The sequence below is a fragment of the Silurus meridionalis genome, chromosome 1 (assembly GCF_014805685.1).
Source record: "Silurus meridionalis isolate SWU-2019-XX chromosome 1, ASM1480568v1, whole genome shotgun sequence".
Classification (NCBI taxonomy): Eukaryota; Metazoa; Chordata; class Actinopteri; order Siluriformes; family Siluridae; genus Silurus; species Silurus meridionalis.
In genome coordinates this window covers 18,231,644-18,252,826 of record NC_060884.1, presented here as the reverse complement: position 1 = coordinate 18,252,826, position 21,183 = coordinate 18,231,644, and the positions used below count along the sequence as shown (strand labels likewise).

General features: G+C 36.3%; 1 protein-coding gene across 1 annotated transcript; it reads right to left on the bottom strand.

Moving 5' to 3' along the window:
* Nucleotides 1–270: 270 nt before the first annotated feature.
* aldh1l1 (aldehyde dehydrogenase 1 family, member L1) lies at nt 271–13,708 on the bottom strand. Its single transcript, XM_046855735.1, has 23 exons — nt 13,592–13,708; nt 11,362–11,507; nt 10,337–10,571; nt 10,041–10,206; nt 9,585–9,686; nt 9,033–9,122; nt 8,682–8,819; nt 7,215–7,337; nt 6,742–6,833; nt 6,467–6,614; nt 6,226–6,345; nt 5,658–5,785; nt 5,352–5,502; nt 4,756–4,826; nt 4,531–4,636; nt 4,328–4,415; nt 3,333–3,426; nt 3,060–3,159; nt 2,835–2,933; nt 2,508–2,673; nt 1,165–1,270; nt 883–1,082; nt 271–772 (listed from the first exon to the last, which is right to left on the bottom strand). The coding sequence occupies exons 2-23, from the start codon at nt 11,486–11,488 to the stop codon at nt 717–719; spliced, it is 2,706 nt and encodes a 901-aa protein (XP_046711691.1). The 5' UTR covers nt 11,489–11,507; nt 13,592–13,708; the 3' UTR covers nt 271–716.
* Nucleotides 13,709–21,183: the final 7,475 nt, after the last annotated feature.

Sequence of the window (21,183 nt, the reverse complement as noted above, 5' to 3'; positions counted from 1 at the left end):
AGAGTTTTAATTGGTTCACCTGAACCCTTCGCAATTTCATTGGTCTAATATTATGGGGTTCAGTTTTTTGGCTTGAAGTTCAGGAAAACTCAGGAAAAACCCATAAATAAGCCGCTTCGTTGTTTAAGTCGCGGGGTTGGAACCGTGGGAAAAAAATAGCGGCTTATAGTCCGGAAAATACGGTAAGTATAAGACAGTAAAAATGTCACTTTGTACTAATAATAACAACAATTACAACAGTATCTTATCATAAAATCACCATACATGCGATTGAGTGAGAAAATATTAGATTTTATTTGTATCCTATGGCTGACATACATCAGTGCATTTACAAATGACAATGGCAATTATACACTATAAAATCTATTGAACATTCTTAATTCTTGCAATATAAAAATGTGAATGTCCTTTTTATCCAGTGTTAACAATTCATATGGGAATATGGTTTGAAAAAATGAAATCATGTCTGAATCAATATTAACATGAGTTAAAAATAAAGAAAAATTATATTCAAAGTATATTGTTAAATATATTTAACTAGAACTGTATATTGTGAAAACTATATAAAGTCTGAGTTAAAACATAGGTATAATATTCTTTTAAGCTTTTTCACCAAAACTAGATGCTCAGTAAAAAACAGTCAAGTTCCCTTTTTTGTTGTCAGAAATATTTAAGTTCACTTTTACAATTTAATGATGCTTACAAATCTAGACAAATTAGTACTCAATTGTCACAGCTTTTGTCTTCAAATATTCATTGAGAGCCTCTTGACCTGTTGGGGAAAAAACATGGAAGAAAGATGTAAGAAGGGCAAATACAAACATGCCGACAAACACACACACAAAAAACAAACAAAAAAACAAAACACGACTTTAAACTTACCCAAATCTTTGCCAAATCCAGACTGCTTAAAGCCACCAAATGGAGCTGCCACATCTGTCTTGTTGTAGGTATTGACAAACACGGTTCCAGCTTGAAGCTTCTCGCTTACATACAGAGCCTTACTGATGTCCCTTGTAAACACTCCTGATGCTAAGCCATATTCTGTATTGTTGGCCCTCTGGAGCACCCCATCTACATCACTGAGAAAGAGAGAACGAGAACGAGAGAATATACTTTATTACAGATCATGTTACATGGTGGTAGCTTGTGTTTAATACTTACCCATCCTTAAATTTTGAGATGATCATGACTGGGCCGAAAGACTCCTCAATGGCAATATACATGTGATCCTGTACATCAGTAAACACAGTGGGCTCAAAGAAAAAACCTGAGGGAAATGATCAAAAGATTCAAACACCAAGTAGTTTTCAACATCAATTTTGAAAACAGCATGATCTGACATCTGTGTGACCTGAATAAACCTGAGGCTTGGCCATAAAATGACTAGAAAGTGTGACCAGAAAAGGCATGGATTTTACAATGGCTATAGGCAGATTTTCCTTGGTTGACAATGCGGTAGAAACGTATGACTGTCTCCTTAAGACTAATTTCGGATTGCCAGCTATACTGAAATGACTAATGAAACACATGGCCCCACTGTGTATATGCTTTCCAGATCAAAGTGAAGTTTAAGAGCAGTCATAAATTAGTAGGTACATGACTTAGGATTCGATGCTGGATTTAAAATCTTTTTTAGAATACCTTATTTATCCCACAGGGAAATTATTTCTTTAAATACACCAGCAATGTAAGAATCTGGGGTCAGAGCGCAGGGTCAAGTATGTTACTGTGCCCCTGGAGTACAGAAGGTAAAGGGCCTTGCTCAATGACCCTGACCTTCTGATCAGTAAACCAGAACCACTGAGCTACCACCTCCCCAATTGGACATGACTGTGGCTTGCCTGTGGGATATTAGATCATTAATGTCTATTACAGTAAATCAGCCAAAGGAAAGAAGCCAAATAAAAATTTGTTTGTGGCAGTGGGGACATGGTTGTTAAGTCAGCTGTAGACAGAGATACAGAAGGCGAACCGTTAGATATTGTTTAATGATTCTCATCTATGTCTTATTACAAACAGTGTATTATATTGCTTTCAGAAACAGCCATAACCACTGATATAGTGGCTGAGATGGTGGATCACACAGTGCACACAAACAGTGAAAGATGTTTTTTTTGTTTCTGCTAAGCTGTTAAGCTTTGTTGAATGTTTTTTGAAGCGTGCTACAAGCAATGTATTTGAATAAGAGCTCAGTTCATGTTCTGCCTGTTTCTCAAGATTTTTTTCCACAACCTTACCAACCGGTGTTCCACAAATGTTCTTATTCTGTGTCTGTTATGTTTACAGCGCACTATATTATTAGTGCAGTACACAAATTTCAAGTTAAACATTTAACAAAGATGGTTAAACATCAAAATGTAATTTACATATCCAAAATCCCCCAATGCAGATATGTCCGCTACATTTGGAATGAATAGAAAATTTTAATGTACCACTAACCTACTAATATACTTAGCTGTGATTTGTATGAGTCAAAGCCACACAAAGTCAAACACAATCCTCACCTGGCTGGTTGACTTGTTTCCCACCACACACAAGTGTGGCTCCCTCTTTGACTCCCCTCTCACAGTATTCCACAAGTTTGTCTAAATGAGCTTTGTGGTTCTGGGGGCCATGATCAGTGGATCGGTCCAGAGGGTCACCAATCTTTATCTTCTTCACCTCTTCAACCTACAAACATACAATACTCTGCCTTGTTCAATTGAAGCTTAGAATAGGATTACCTTTAAGCATTTTTTACCAAGGTTATCAATAATTCAGCACTAGATAGTACTATATGCGCTGTTTAATATGTGTTGTATATAAAGGGAAAACTGTTCATTATGTCTTACCACTCTTTGGACAAATGTATCATGCAGGGATTCTTCTATAAACAGTCTACCTGCAGCGATGCAGTTCTCCCCCTTGTTAAAGAACACTGAACTCATCCCCTGTACAGGCCAAGAGACATTGGCTGTTAATTTCATTTTTAACTTCACCACATAACAATTAATTATAAACATTTTCATAATTCTGAAATATTTTATAAAATCAAGTAAGCATCAAGGCACTCTGACCATTCTGACTGCTTTGTCCAGGTCACAGTCACTGAAAATAATCAGAGGGGATTTACCCCCCAGCTCCAGAGAGACCTTCTTCACATTACTGATCGCACAGCTATAAGACACACACACACACACACACACACACACACACACACACACACACACACACACACACACACACACACACACACACACACACACACACACACACACTCTAAACAACCACCAAATCATAAGCTCAGCATGTGACATGTTGTTTGTAGCCGAGAGTCAGAGTTCACTGACCTCTTCATGATCTGTTTGCCAATCTCAGTGGAACCAGTAAAGCCCAGTTTGCGCACGTCATGGTGGTCTGACAAACGCTGACCAACCAGAGAGCCTGAAACATGCATGTTCATGTTGACTGACATAATCATAATCTTTATGATTAACAATTTTGGAAAGGCATTAAAACATACAGTATACACAGTATCACAGGGACACGTAATCCCAAACCAACAAATATGAAATTCGAATCTCTCAACAATCTTTTCAATTCTTGTATATGATCTTAAGAAATTCTGATCTTCAATCATGTATTTCTTTGACTGAATTAAAAATTGTGGATCTCAAAATTTAGGGTTACAATAGACCCTTCTTAAGAATTATGAATATTACTATACTGAATACACACTAAACTTAAAAAAAAAAAAGCATGAGAACTGCTCAGTGGTACTGTAGCAAAAACAAACAAAGCTTGCAGTTGCATGCAAAATCTATGTGTGTTGACAAAAAAAAAAAAAAAAAAATGACCGTAACATGTGCGGTGAGTTTGTGGGTGGGGAGAGGTGGGGGCACAAATGTGCATAGAAGGTTACTTGACTGCAATGAATGTTTGTCCACCATTATATATTCATATCTCATCACCAGATAGTGTTCAAAGTCTAATTATATAATATAATTATGAACTGTGGATTAAATCAGGATACCAGTCATTTTATGAAAGTTTATCATGATATAAAGATCCTCATAAAGACCTTTTGCTCAGTCAAATGTCTTTGCCTAAGGCTGTAAATTCCTGAGGGCAGAAGCAGCATTGAGGTTGGTTTAGTATTATATGAGGTATGTCTTTTTGAAATCTTAAGGTCATTAAACCAGTGACAAAAGATATTAAAGGATTTAGTTATTTTTAAATAATTTCTGTGGTGTAGATTTATTTGAAACACTTTGCTGTGTTTCCTTGCATGAGCTCTTTAAATTAATGTTTTCTTTACTCCTAACTAGGACTGCTGTAAGTGTACCTGATCCAGGCAGGATGTTGATAACTCCTTTAGGGAAGCCAGCCCTTGCGGACAATTCTGCAAACTTCACAGCAGTCAGCGGGGTCACCTAGAGTTCAACACACGCATATAAGATAAACAAGACACGATTTTACCATATTGTTGTGAAAAAAATAAATACTTCAAATCGGTATGATTTAAAGGTCATCGTCACAGATTCTTACCTGCGCTGGTTTCAGTACCACAGTGTTTCCAGCTGCCAGACAAGCTGCAGTTTTCCAGGCCAGCATCATAAGAGGATAGTTCCATGGAATTACAATGCCACATACTCTAAACACACACACAATGTAGCGATCTCATTGCTAAAGCGCTTACTAAATGTTTTCACAATGTTTTAAATCAAGTGCAAATATTAGCATGTATTTAGAAATGTGAGTTTGAGGCTATACCCGATTGGCTCTTTCTTAGTAAAGGTGAGGTTGCGATTGGGCCGAGCTTGATTTATTGGAATAGTGCAACCCTATAGGAAGTTATACAAAACGGTAACACAAAGTAACATGTTATTCCAAGCTAATAACTTTGCACAAGAAAAACAAAGAAAGTAAACAGAAAATACATCCACCTGCTGGAAGAGAGACCAGCCTAATGCCAACAGGCATACATGATCAAATTCTGTATATACTACAACAGGTAGTTATGTTATATAAAAGCAATGAACAATGTGGTGGTGTTAAAGTGGAGTTCTTTATCATGTCAGCATAGCCATAAATAATGTCTATAAATAGCTATTCACGTTAACTATTAGCTTTGCCACTTGAGAAAAGCTCATTAATATAAACCTGGTATTTATTATAGCCAGCTTAAAGAAAATACCATTTCTAAAGATTAGACATTATACACTGATACTTCATTGCAGACAAATTACTATGAATGTCATATTTTGTAGGGATCAACCCATACATATTTCTTAAACATAGCCAAAACATGGCCTGCAGTATTTTAGTAAATCCAAATAAATATTTAAATGGAAAACACACACACGCACCTGGATCTTGTCACACCAGCCGGCAAAGTATCTGAATGTCTGAATGGACATTCCAACATGGGTTTTAAGTGCCAGTGTGTAAACAGCTCCTGAGTCTATAGACTCAATTGTGGCCAACTCCTCCTGATGCTGCTCCATCAGATCTGCCAATCTAAAGTAAAACAACACATAGGCATATTCTGTAACACAAATAACGTTAAACAAATGTTCCTCTGGCAAAATAATTGCTCAGATCAGCATCCATATCACATGGAATAAAATTTTATATCAAGTGAGGAACTCTATTTTAATTGTGTATTCTCTCACTTGTAGAGGAGTCTGCCCCTGTCTCTGGGGTTCATTTTACCCCACTCGCCATTCTCAAATGCCTCTTTAGCGGCTGCCACAGCTTTCTCTACATCTGGGATCTGAGCTAAAGATACATCGCAGATCGGCTACAGAGAATAAAAGCAGGAGGGAGACAGAGAAAAAGAGAAAGGTAAAGAGAGCATGGTTATTAAATATGTGCTAAAAAATGTGTGGAAAAACGAGGCGGTGGATGATTCAAAGAATGACAAAGTAAATGATGTGTTAAATGGGTGCACAGAAGAGTAAGAAGCCTAATTTATAGCCAAATCATATTAATTTAAATACCTCAATGGTGGCTGAAAGGTCACTTATTAAAAAAAAAAAAGAAAAAGAAAAAACAAAGCAAGACATGAATGTTGAGCATTATCTATAATGACCAAATTAATGACAATAGAGCACTTTTAAAGAGGTCTTATTTATAGCCTTTGTGTGACGACTATGTAACGGGCCCCCCCATCTTTAATAACAGCTCTGAGAACAATAAAATAGTTCATCTTCAATAGAATAGAACATCTTTATATTCTACCTGAGCAGTTGTTGGGTTAATGGTCTTGTAGGTTTTTCCTCCTTCAGCATTTACAAACTCTCCATTTATAAAGAGCTGGTGAGGCATTTGAATAGTCATGTTGTTGATATTCATCTCCACCTGTAACATAATGATGCAGTCATTTTTTTTTTTTTTAAGTGCAGCTTTCATGGGCATTTTGCATGAAATGGCAAGAATCAATGTGAAACATTTTAGCTCTAGAGGAATGTTAAACCCTTACATAGTCTACAGTTAGTTCTTCTTCAGCATCCTCTCCTCTCAACTTTCTCACACACATCTGAATAAACTCCTGAAAGGTTGTGGCCATGTAGACATCCTCGTTCTGTAGCTGTAGCTGATTCGCCCTTAACTTCACCTCCTCCACCAATCTGCAGGAGGAAAAACAGAGAAATACCGATAGGAAAAGCATTAATACAGATATAGAAACTAGACATCAACGATTATTTGTGTGAGAGATTATGTTCTGCCCCTCAACAAACCCCAAAATTGCTTCACCTGACAACATCCATAGAGGCAGCACCAGATTTAAAGAAGTCTGTGGAGTCATGAATCGCCTCAACATTAGTTAAAATGCTCTTCCAAACCACCTGGATGAGGATGAACATGAAAACACACACACACACAGCTACGTGACACTCTGCAAGGCACTCTTACATCACTTCTGTGTTGCAAGCCCATGTTGATTAATGATATATTTTATCTATCTGGCAAGATATCATGCTTCTATTATATTTCTATTTTGATTAAAGGGACAGATAACACAGTATGACTTTTCACTTTTTATTTCATGTGCTTTTTATTCCATAAACTGAGTCATTAAAATGAAGCTAATGTTATTACATACTGTAGAAAAATCAGTTTAATTGGCTTATCAGAATGAGATCTCGGTCATTTAGTTCACAATGAAACTTGAGGCCTCTAATTCAGTGACTGCAGAATAAACATCTGAATAATAACCAGTGTCTCACCCTCATCTGCTCAGCAAAGCTCTTCTCCTCCTCTGTGAGCTCCACTGCAGTGCTAGATGCAGCCTTAAAATACTGAGCAGCAGCAATCATCTTCCCATCAAATTGCAGGTTCTTCACCAACAGCTATAAAATGCACAAATACACACATCTATATACATACTGTGTACTGTTCACAAAACTAGGTAACCTATATGTTTATCTACATCATGTATACTGCCTCTCACACTCTTATTCAGTTCCTACTTTATTTATTCCTACTTTCCACTTGTCTCCTGTTTTAAACCTACATCCACTATTAATTTCTTTGTTATTTTCTCCCTTCCTGGCGATTTTGTAAGCTAAAAACAAAGAGCCTTTTAATCCCAAAGCAGGAACAAAGTCACAGCTCATGTAGTGCTTCAGTTAGTACATCTAATATGGCCAAGATGAGCTGAGAGGAGCTTTAATTAAAATCACTGATGTGCTAGGATAACTGTGTTCAGGAAAATGAACATGCTGTACTTTTCTAACTTGGGTTCCATTTAAAGCCTGGGATATTTATGTACCGTAATTTCTGGACTATAAAGCACACCCATATATAAGACGCACCCACTGAATTTTACAAATATTTATTTTTAACATATAGACGGGTGCGGCTTATTTAAGTCTACACTAATGAACTTCACACAGGCTTAAACGAAAGACACGTTACACATGGTGTAACGGGTGAAATATGTTGCGCTTCCTTTAGGAGCATAGCGGTATTTTGGGAATAGCCTGCCACTGCATTTTTCCAGTATTACTGCATGTGTGTGCATGTGAGACTGAGGATTATGTCCTTATTATTTTCTGATGCTGATTTCTAAGTTTCTTTGACTAACCCTTAACGCTGTTGCCAAGAAAAATATAAAAGCACGAGTTTTGGAAACCTGTCTGTGCTTATATGATTTCTGTTGCAACTGGAGTTAGCGAGCTCTCCCTTCACCCAGACTCAACGCGCTACAACGGATTGTATCTAAACAGTAGCCAACCAAGAAAGTTATTGTTCACTGTCTTCCTTCTTCCTTTCACAACAATTTCTCTCGGGAGTTTATCTTTTGGCATTGTCGTGCGTTTAAAAATCACCCGGTGAAAGCTTTTCTACCGAAGCCATGCAGCTCAGAACACAGGTGAAGTGCGTTTTTTCGTTTCCGTTCGGAAATTTCATTGGTCTAATGTTATGTCGAAAAATTCATAAATTAGTCGCTTCGTTGTTTAAGCCGCGGGGTTCAAAGCGTAGGAAAAAAGTAGCGGCTTATAGTCCGAAAAATACGGTAACTGAAACATGCTAATTTTTTATTTCTAAAACAGTTCCATGTGCACACATTACCATGTTTAAAAAGTCATTCGAAGATTAATATGTTAAAATGTAAAGAGGTCCAATTTGTATTTATTCAGAGTAGACTATTCTACCTTAAATTTTACTAGCATTAGACTGTGTGCTCTCACCGCCTTGCCATCGTTGCCAAACAGAATCAAGCCATTCTTGCAGACCAGACCCGGCTGACTCGCTCCGGGGATTTCCAAAGGTTGTCCTGCAGCCGTGGAACCATTATCCACTAATGTTGAACCATAGAACGTCACATTCTGAGAGAGGGAAGAGAGCAAGGACAGTCCTGCTAGCAAAGCGTTACTCAGCATTTTTTTTTTTTTTTTAGCAGAATGCAAATATTTGATTTTTGGCTAGTGTACAAGTCATGTGTTTATATAATAGGATTCACAAAGCCATGCTCAAAGGAGCTTCTGATGTTCTAAGTGTTGCGCAATAAAAGCATAAAATGTTTGTGTGATCTGACAAACCTTTCCATCAACCTCTGCCCAGGCTCCAGGAACTTTATCATTTCCTCTGATCCAGTTATGGATCGCTTCTGCAGGCTGATTCCAATCAATCTAGACGAACATGTACCAACACACAGTACAGTCAACCCCCGATATTTCACTGTTCGGAACTCGCGGCTCAGAAAATTTGCGGGTTCTCATTTGGAACCTAACTAACAGCAAGTTGCGGATTATCTTAAAATTCGCAGAAATCCGCAGCCGGACCAAATGTTCAGGAACGTTAGGAATAACATTTAAAACTATGTATTCACTAACATATTTCATAAAAATGTTTAAAACACTTTATTGTATTAAAGTGATAATTATGTCTAGATATATATACACTAAGGTACCAGAGGGGCCGCGAACTTTCGGAACTCGCGGAGCGTCTTAGAACGTAACCCCTGCGAGTCCCAGTGTACCACTGTACACGTTCAACATAAGGACTGTTAAATTAGCTTAAGTATTGATTTGTACATACTATACATGTGCTATATACCATAATTGACAGCAAGCATACTTATGATTGCTCACCTTTGCATTGTCCTTTTTCTGAATGCACTCATATGTAGCTCCTTCTTCTGGCTGTTTAATTCTAGGAGCTTTACCTTCAGCAATTAACTTTATTGCTTCCACCTTAAACACACAAAGACACATGACAATCTCAAAATCACAGTAAGGTCTCATTAGCACATACAAAAAGACCTGCAAGAAGAAAAATGTATAATCAGAGTATTATCTATAGACAGAACTTAAGGGCACATTCTATTATGACATATCAAGAGTCAGAGGTAAGGCTGAGCACAGTAAAATATTGATTAGCTTATACATTAAGTAGTCAGTGTTGTTAACTGTTCACAATCATATTCTGTGATACTGTGTATTTTAAAAGGAAACTTTTTAAGTATCATTAAGACAATTTTTTCACCCACACATACTTTATTTATAATCTAAAATATGGTTGCAGTAAATTCCAGCACAGATTCTCACCGTCCCTTTAACTCCCTCAGGAAACAGAAAGCGCTTATAGATGGTATTCACGGTGTCATCAGGCTCTACATCACACTCTTTCTGTAAAAGGATTGGCCCAGTATCCAGTCCATCATCGGCCCAAAACACTGTAAAGCCACCCTTTTTGTCGCCATGGATGAGAGTCCTAAAAATGACAACAATGGCTTTTGGATATTGTCAAAAACGGTTTATACTGTATATGTGCAATAAGCAGAGAGCATAACATTTACTGCACTGAGCATTTTAACTAATCTCACACACGCACACAGACTGACCAGTTAATTGCAGAAGCACCTCTGTGGCGGGGCAGCAGGGAGGGGTGGTAGATGATGGAGCCATGCTTTGGGTGGTCAATCACCTCCATTGGAATAAATTGAGAGCAGAAGGGCAACACGTTGAGTTCAGCTCCTACAGCCTTATACTGTGCCACCACCTCTTCAATGGCTTTGCCTTTCACCCGCCAGCGTGGAAACTTAAACACTGCTACGCCATCTTTCTCTGCTTCAGCACCTGAGGTAGTCCACATTCAGGCCATTTTAGTTCATATAAGAGGTTGAAAAGTTTATTTTAATAAAAAGGTTCACTAACAGATTTCTATACAAATCAGCTTAAGAACTTTCTAAAAACATCAGCAACAAGAATACAATTAAAAAAAATACTCAAATCTGATTGTTAGAATGGTAGTGGTACATCTGAGAGGAAACTCTTATTTCACTGAGAAGTCACATTGATTCCTAACTGCTATCCATTTTTTTTCCATTTACACTGATAATAGACTAAACTAACATTTTGCTGCATGCATTACAATGAGCAGCCTCTATGTTAGAAGACATCTGCAAACCTTCTCTCAGAGAGAAACATTATCAAATGTTAGTTGATTGTCATTATACAGAAGGTACACTGATATCAAAGAACATCTTTACTTCAAAATATTGTGGTGAAGGCAAAAAAAGTCAGTTCCAAATAAGACATGCCATATTTTTCATGCGACTGGAATGCGAGGAATTGCTTTAAAACATATTTGATCCCAGTACACATGTTAATCTATCTGTAGAATTGGATTTCAGGGAAGGTTTTTGGTTATAAAAATTTTCTTTTTATAATTCTGCTTCTGTAGCCTGCTTTTCCTGCTTTTAAAAATCATTCCTACTTCCAGCACACCCGATTTAGCTCCTTAAAGCTTAATTATTACCTGCTTGATTAGCTAAACTGTGTTGAGGGCAGGAGATGTAAATGCAAAGTTCTTAAAGTCCTGCACACACCAATTGAAAAGAAAAAAAAAGAAAAGAAAATATCTCACCTAGAGGGTCAGCCTTGCCATCTTTGTCAGGTATTGTAAACACTCCAACAATAGTATGACCCTCCTTCCTTAGTTCTTTGTACACTTCTTGTCCAAAAAGGCTCTGGCCAATCACAGCAATCTTCATCTTGAACTCAAACTGAACCCTAAATAAAAGATGCAGAATCAAGACATAACAGGATATGTATGCACCCCAACCACTGACATGGAGCTGTGCGCTCTGAAGCACAGTCTTTTTTGCACTTTACTGTCACATTTTGCATAACACAGCTGACACAGAGGTGCTGTTTGAGTCCAGACAGGACCTTTTTGGGTTGAGCAACATTAATTTATACAGTATTTCTGCAGAATCATTCAAAGGGGAGCTGGAGCTATGTATACAGTATATACTTGTTCTGTCGGCTTACCCACAATGCTGTAGTAATAAAAAAAAAAAATTGCACATGAACCTCAGTAACCTTTTGTTTTTTAATCGAAGTGTAATAACTATAAACCATATTTAAATATATAAACAAGTTGTCTTTTCACAATGAAAATCCACGATGAATAATTTTCTCGCTTAAAAAAACAAAACACCAAAAACGTCTATTTATAAAAGATATGCTTTTATTCAGAGCTTCCTGTCCCACATCAGGTGACACAGGGGTCATTTAATTCAAAGATTTCCTCAATATGGCTATCATTAAGGAACAGAAAGTAGAACTTTTGATCTTAAGCATTCAAATATGGACTTGTTTTTACTTTTTATTATACAAATATTCCTTATTTTGAATACACAAATTTTACTACTGCTGATAACCCAAATATAAATATTTTAGTCCATGTGGCTAAAAACAGAGCAGCTTCACAGATATCTGGAGGCAAATTTAGGTTTAGATCTCTCACTGTCAGAAACCAGATACAAAATTAAAACAATTAACCTAAAAATCCACAACCAATTAAAAGATTGAAACAGAGAGACAAAAAAACCCCCACAAAGACAGGAAATCATTTTGATAAATGCATTGTATGTTTTAGAAACAAGTGACAAACTCTTTATTTCTCTCCTCTGTTGAAGAACACATAAAAAAAATATAGTACATGTGTAACTGCTAGCGTCTTTAACAAATTTGGGAAAATAGGCTGAATGGAAGATTTCCTATAGCATTATGACCTATAGCAGATAAGTTTATAAAGGATAAAAAGACTAAGACAGGCCATGATATAGACACAAGCTCCACAAGAAATGTCTGTCAGTGAAATATGAGGAATGGGAGACATGGACAGGGGGAAAAGTACATAATTGTGCCTCAAACGTGGTGAAATGTGCAACACAGGAAGAGTAGTATTTCAAAAACTGTAAACTGAACATCATTACCTGTCCTCATATCATAACCAGATTTTCTCTTTTATTGATCAAATACTGGATTTAAACTCGTTTGATTCATGTTGCTTTCTATGTATCCTGACTTGTCAATAAACAATGAATTCTTTCCTGCAAACACTGTCTTTTAGGATAAGCAACAAAAAAAAAAAAATTGGGAGAAGTGGGTTGTTGCTGACAGATATCTAAGCATACTTATAATCTGTAGTCAATGTCAATTATATAATACATTTCTTAGTTCAAGAACACACACATATACATACATACATACACATTATATATACATACATACACACACACACACACACACACACACATACATACATACACATATACATACATACATACATAAATAAATACATACATACACACACACACACACACACACACACACACACACACACACACTTTATTTATTGCAAATCAATGTATAAAGGGACTGTTGAATAAATGTACTTCTTTATAGCTCTCTGCTTTGTTTCACTGAAACTTTCTAATGTGAAAGCTGGATAGCTTCCATTAGCACCCCATCAATGCCAAATGAGTTCTTGAGTTATTTTCGGTGTAAGTCTGCCATTGCCCTGCCCTGCATGTGCACGGAGCTCAATCTCGCACTTTAACTTCAGTTTGAAGAAAAGTCACAACATTCGTTGTGTTTGCTTATTATCGTTAGCTGAATGTTTCGCTTTTGAAAACCTGTCAAAATCCCGGTATACTTTAAAGTCGCTTTGCATTGAGTCCTGCAAACCCTTAACGGATGTTACCCACAATGCATTTAGCACAACATGCTCTGGGTTGCATGTATTTAATGAATCTAACAGGGTTATATGCAAAACATCGCGTTGAATTTAAGAAAAAAGTGAATACCTTTGCAAGTCTTGAAGACCCTCCTCGCGTGTCAAGACAGAGACAAGCGACCCAATGGGAGTGGCTGAAATTTATTTCTGCATCTGGCCAGACAGCCGAAACAACCAATCAGATTCGTGTAAATCTCTCCGCGGCCAATCAGAAGAAGAGCGAAGAGACACGTCTTACAAACCCGCACTGACTTTAGACGTCGTCTGGTTTGTGTTTTCATGCTTTTACCGCTAGGTGTTCCAAACATCGATTATGTTTTTGGGTTTACGTGATCCAAACAGGGTCGAGGTCAAAGCAAGGTCAAATTTCTCAACTACACTTTCTGTAGCACAAAACTGTACATGCAGGCTCATTTTCTATGATTTGAGTTCATCAGTTTATCAGTTGGAAATCCTTGTTTGTGCACACAAAAAAGACCAGCTACATGTGGCCAAATATAAGATTTGAATAGACTTGATCCAAACATGCTCATATTTTAATAATATTTGAGGCATACCAATTAGTATGGAAGACTAGTCTTGTCAATGCAGCAGGCATCCATGTCAATGTCAATTTCTACTAGATTATCTTATTTTAGTCTAATTTGTTAATTAATCAAATAGACATCGCTACTGAATAATCTGTCCTAGTTGGACCCAGCCTGTAGACCACTGCTACTGCTATATTGTATTTTTTATTTGAAATAAATTTAAATGTAGTCAAATAATATGAAAGATGGATGGAAAAAAGAACTTACCAGCTAGAATAGATAGTCTACTAGCCTGACCTGCTCGACCTGTGTCTTGGTAGTTTATAGCTGGTCAGACCAAGCACAGTCCTTTAGAAGGGTTGTTGGACCAGTTAATAGCTATTCTCCCTGAAGAAAAAATATTTCTGTGTTACTATTGTACTTTTGAAATTTTTGTCTAGCAGACTTTGAAAACTCAAATTGGCCCCGAAACCAGCATTGGTGTTTCAGAGCTTTTTGTAGCTGTCCTATAGTTTTATGAAAACTAATATGATTTCAATTAAATATTTTTGGAGATATTTTTGTTTTCATTTTATATAATTAATCACTTTCAACAAAACACAATGTTATACATGATTTCATTATTCTAATCTAGCAAAACCTCAGTCTACCTAAATGCTCTCTAGAATGGGAAATGAACCTTGCTCTAAAGTGGCTGCAGAAGTAGCTCATTAGCTGAAAAACATGGTTTGTCTGTATTATTTTGACTGTATGCCTACCCTCGATGCGGGATTCTTCAGACAAATAAACACCATTATACTCTATGCACTTTAATCTGTATGGGTAAGTTAAAGGCTTTCGTTAATCTCTTTTTCTTTTTTTATTTATCTAGTCTGGTAAGCTTCTGTCAGGTCTGTTTAGATTTGCCAGGGAATTGGTGTATGACAGTCAAGACACTGTCAGTTATAAAAATCAGTCAAGCAGTTCCTATTTCAGAAGGAAATACTTCACTTGTAATACATACAACCTATGTAATCTAATTACAACAAATAAGCTATTCCTTGTGGAATTTATAGTCAACCCCTGATAATTTGTGGTTCGGAAAATTCACAGGTTGGAACCCAACTAACAGCAAGTTGCAAATTATCTTAAAATTTGCGGGAATCCGCAGCAGGTCCGAATGTTCAGGAACGATAGGAATGACATTTTAAACTATGTATTTGGTCAAATACTGTTCACTATTACGTTTATAAAGTGACACAATGTCTGGATAAATTCACTAAGGTACCATTTGGGCTGCGGGGGGGTGTATCCAAAATTTTCAGAATTTGCGAGGGGTCTTAGAACACAACCTCCGCGAATTCCAGGGAACACTGTAACTAGGAGCTGAATATATCTCCTTTTTTCTATTGTTGTGCTCTTGCATAATTCTTGACACTTCTAGAGTTTTACTGTTGTGCTTTTGTTAGACGGTATGTCAGCAATGATAAAACTATGTTGGCGCGTACACCACTGTTGAATTGTATGTGATTTACTCTGTTAAAGTTCCAGCTGTAATTCAATTCACAGGTGTGTTAATATTCTTATTCTAGTATGTTAGTAATTCTATAGAAGCAGATATTCAGTAATAAGACAAGCTAAAAAAAAATGGTGTAATAGTGTAATGTTTAAAGTAAACAATAGAAGGAAATGAATTGTTTCCTGGACGTTTCACAATATTAATGGAACTATAAAAAGTCATATGCCATATTTAATTAAGTAAAAATATGTTGATATAATTGTGAACTTGCTATACTTTCAGAGGAAGAAAGTTTTGATAATCTTTGAGTGGTACATCATCCCAAACCATCATTGATTTATTTTCTTTAACAGTACCCTCCATTCTTTACTTGGTTTAATTTTTATTAAAAAATAGCATTTTCAATATGGTGTTTTTCTGTTTTTAAGTGACTCCTGGGTCATTGTTTGAGTGACCTGCGGTAACTTGCTGAATTGCTCAAGTCAGACATGTAAAGACACTGCAAGATTTGCTTTGCTCTGCTGATAACAGAGGAGAAAATGCAGAACAAATTCTGATATTGGCTAATATTAGAAGAAAATTAAACTGAGTTGCTCAACACAGCTCTCTGTTTCAGTGCACCAGGGTGACCTGCATGATAGTACTGGCATTACTGCCATCATAAAAAAAAAAAATAGGATCAGAGATAATGCAGTTAATGTTTTGGGAGAAAGACAGTGCTAATTGCCCAAAGGTCATGCTCTGCTCTGTTTCTACCAATATAATGAGAAATATAATAAGGATATACCCAAACATCTCATTTTGTTTTGTTTTTCTTTTCCAATGACCTTAAACAGACTATAGGCCAGTACTTTTCCATGTGGTCATCAGTAAACTTCTATTTTCTACCTTTAAAAAACTTAAACCTAGATTCAATAATTCTGACTACTTGGTATAAGTGTGTTGGACAAAAGGAGAGTGAGAAGATGTGGTCTAGAGTGGGCGGAATAATATATATATATATATATATATATATATATATATATATATATATATATATATATATATATAGCAAGCAGTATATATCAAATAACTAATGAAAATGTTTCGAATTTTTAATTAATCTTATTTTTTGCCTTTCATGATGCAATGTCACTGGCACTATAAGAACAACATAATAAAGAACAAAACAAGATTACTCATGCCATATCTAGATAGCACTATTTTAAACCTGTGACAAATTGAAGAAAATAAAAAAATTAAAAATATCTGACTAATTGTAACCTTTACAATGCCTGTTTTATCTGACTTTCTCATGCTTCCAGATAGGTTGGCCATTTCTTTGGACATATCAGTAAAATTCTGCTATATTTTGTATTTTTCATTATTATTGCTGTCTTGTTGCAAGGTATACCCACATTTAAGTAAAAAAGGAGAAATGAATCTTATATCCTTTTCCCACTTTTTGTATTTTCTGTCATTATTTAATTGATTGTCTCCTACTCAAAGCATAAATATATAAATTACATCTCTGTATGTCAAAATAAGTGAAATAAACAACATAAATAAAAAGTCTTCAAAATATAGGAATAAAGGCACTTCATTGCAACACAACCCTTTTTAATGCATAGTATTCAGTAACTTATATTGCAGAAATCATGTTCCTTGTGGGGAAAAATTTAATTGACCTTGACATTACAGATCAAACATTTCTAAAGGACTTTGCCCTACATCTACACCACTCATTGACTAGAAAAAGATTAACCATGAGGCATATCATATTGCAAAAGCTGGCCTCATTAATTGGGCAAATTGTTTGGAGACACACAGCATCTTTATTATCTCACTAAATACATACCAGAATTCAGCAGTTTTGCAAACCTTGAAATATGTAACTTCTTATTTCAATAAATAATAAATAAAAAAGATCAGTGTCTGTGCACTGGTTTCCTAAATTTATAAACAGTCTTGCTATAACACTTATTTTTCATTAGGTTTCATGGGATTTAGTAATGCTAACTAAGAAGCAAAATATAAAAAGCTTCATCCCTCAGAGGTAATACTGGTTGAGAAAATGGTTAAGAAATAAATTAAATAAGTGTAATGGGTTGTATAATGCATAATTACAGACTTGAACAGGGCAGGAGAGAACATCCATAATGATGTTTTTCTATTAGTTTAACACCAGTGAATAAGCTGCATGGGGAAAAAATATGCATTACTCTTTCTGACCACATGTCGGTGCTACTGGTATACAAACACTAATTCAGTCACACTCCTCCCACGATACTCCAAATGTGAGAACAGTGAAGCCAGTGTAATACCTAATTCACATTTATAATTAATGTTTTACATAACATGTTGCAAAAGGTGAAGAAAGCCAAATACATTTATTAAATGTACATTGACATACAGTAAGAAGTGAGTCAGTATTGCAGGATTTCATGCACATGCAGAACATTACACGTTATTTGCTAATTAAACAAAAAAAAAAAAAATGCAATTTAAATTCTAAATAAGTGCATAAACACTAGACTCTCATTCATAACTATTAGCCTTTCTACATCTGGTTTAAACTAACCACAGATTGATAGCTTCAATCTGATACATCTGATCAGCAACCAATTGTGCTCCAACCCTCTGCCCTCTGAACCAGAACTCAACAATGAAGGACTGAGATTCTGCTGTGATGCCAGGAAACACACAGGTTTCACTTGGCTAAAAAAGGTTTTACTTTAATACACACACACACACACACACACACACACACACACACACACACACACACACACACACACACACACACACACACACACACACACACACACACCTTCCTATTATACACAAGTGAATATAATAAAATTGCTAAGTCACTTTCTCCATAAATTCCTAAAAACATTAATAAACAAAACAAGTCCTGTTTGAAAATCCCAAAATAGAGCACAGGGGAAATAAAACTTTAGTGCACGTTTCCATTCTGACACTTGATTCCTCTCCGTGCCTTCCAATGACTGGTTGGTGCCGGTGAGGCATCACCCGATACAGGGCCCACTGTTGGCAGGGGCAGCGCTGCAGCCTGATGTCTTTACTGGTATAAAAATAATACCCACAGTCATTAGGAATGATTTGAGATCAGAGCCTGGAAGCAAAACCAAAAAAACTGGCTTATGTAAGAGGGTTGACATCAATTACAGGGAAAAGGAAAAGACTGATGAGAGAGAATATCAGTGAAGTCTAAATTCAAACAAAAGAAAATATATTAATATGTGCAGTATTATACAGCAGATCTCATGCTCGATGGTCACAATCTTACAAAGTTTGGAAGACCAAAGCAGGACAGTCTCTCTCTCTCTCTCTCTCTCTCTCTCTCTCTCTCTCTTTCTCTCTCTATCTCACACACACACACACACACACACACACACACACACACACACGCACACGCACACACACAGTCCACACCTCTGAGTGTGTTCACCATAATGTCTGTACTTTTCTGAATGCCTCGGTCTACAGACTGAAATAAAACCCATCGTTACTCCACCACAAGTTTAGCCACAACGGGCAGTTTGGAACCAGTTTATTCTGCCTCATTCTGCCCTGAGTGTTCTTGTATGTGTATGTTTATTTGTGTGGGCATGTTTCTGTATCCTGGTGGGGACTACATTTTTCCATATGTATAGAAATACAATGAGTTCAGGGCAAAATTTATCTGAGGAAAATTGTTTATTTTTTCTAATCATTATGGTTAAATTTCAGGTCTAAAAATAGTTAGTTGCATTAGTAATTGTCCAGAAGATCTTGTGTTGTGTCTAAAGGTTTATGACCTTATTAATGGCCTACCACAAATTAATACACACTTCAGCTCTAAATGTGCAGTGTCTAATTAATACTTTTATTACAAAAAACCTCTATTATTTGGTGTGAAATAATTAATTAGCCTGAGGCTGAAGAATTTAGAAAATTTACTGCATTGTCTTCTTTAAGACACCACATTTTTTACACATTACATATAATTGGTTAATCACTCTTTTTTGTACTTTTCTCATTCTAGCTGTCTAAAGGTAGTGTTTGAAACCCATTATGACATTAAAACTGTGTTTCACAACAAACTGAATAGGCCAGTTCTCTGTCCACTTTAAGAGTTTATTGCCAAGATTAAGATGAGCTGAACACAGTAAAATTCAGTCTACACATAGATGTTTGTTTGAATAAATACGAAAAATATAAAGCATAATCCTGGGAAGCTGCAAGGACATCTTGAGACCCCACCCTTAACAAGTGTTAATTATACCCTGAGGGGGCCAAGCACACTACATGTATTAAGAGTCTTCTGTTCAATGTCTGTCCACCTCTGCCCACAGACAGGCTATAAAAGTTTTCTTTACCTTAAATTCTTTCATGGTTATTATTTTGTCTGACTATGTCCAAAAACTGCATATTAGTGTGCTAAATAGCAAAGTCAAAACAGAGGCAGCAAAGTATTTGAACACTAAATCGGCATTGTACAGTGTGTGGTTTTGGATTTAGCAGCATCCCCGGTGCTACATACACAAATTATCACTTAAGAAGTGTAAACATGTTGATGTGTTATGTCTTTACAACTAAAAATAAATAAATAACATGCTACAGGTGTATCGTATTTACAGTAGTAATTGTTGTTTGACAATTTGACAAGATAAAATAAATTTTTTATATATCTCTGCAAAAGGTGTAAAACTCAGCTCTGCTTTGAATGCCCTATGTGAACATTAATCTGATCACACACAGATGTCAGTGCTATATTTATAGGTTCTCTTATCCCCTTTCGCCTGTAATGAAGCTGTTCTGTCATGTCACATATCATCCTGGTGTGTTACATTTCAACTTTCAAACACACGTGCAACCAAGACACAGCTGTTCCCTATATTCTCGTTGATATTTGCATTCATTTACATTCACAATTTATTGCAATATCTGGGTTATGAAAACTTGCTTTTGGTGTTGTCCCTGATTCTTCTGTTTTAGCAAATAAATCTGGATAATAAAGCATTTCATTGCATAAACATTTTAGGAAAAAAGAAAGCTTTATATATCTTATATCTTTGCATTCACTTGTAACTGCAAAGGCCACAGTGTCTGCAAAATTGGTGTGTTCATGCTGAATGAGGATGTGTTCCCCATGATTCATAAGCAAACTTCTCTGCCCTCACTGCCACCAGCCCACATTTTCACAAGCTATAAATATATATATCACAGATAATATAACAACATCTAGTCTTTTTAATTAGTTCCACTTCTCCTCAAAGTGAAGGAAATTGTATTAATTATCTTCAATCATGCCAACAGCTGCAGCTTTTGTATCAGGGATCCATTCCACACCCATCACTAACATGAGCGGAACATCAGCCATGGTGTAACACAATCTTTTACAGTGCTTCAAATCTTGGATTGTGCAAAAACACAACTTCCATGTGTACAGTATACTGCCAGCTTTCCAAACGATGAATAAAAACTTTTGTAATTTTGTTTGTTTGCTTTCAATCAATGTGATAAAGCAAAACGAATTCAATAAAAGTGGTTATATTGAAGATGGCAGGCAATCGCTCAAAACTGCACACATTGCTGAGTCACTCAGGTTGCCAAATACTGGTTGTGCTGCAGGGAAAAGACTGTATG

Excerpts from the sequence above, each read along its gene's own strand:
- aldh1l1 (XM_046855735.1), bottom strand. The coding sequence starts at position 11,488 with ATGAAGATTGCTGTGATTGGCCAGAGCCTTTTTGGACAAGAAGTGTAC. Across the intron at positions 6,834-7,214 it reads GCTTTGCTGAGCAGATGAGG|GTGGTTTGGAAGAGCATTTT; the intron begins GTGAGACACTGG and ends ATCCTCATCCAG. Across the intron at positions 4,827-5,351 it reads GCTGGTGTGACAAGATCCAG|GGTTGCACTATTCCAATAAA; the intron begins GTGCGTGTGTGT and ends AACTTCCTATAG.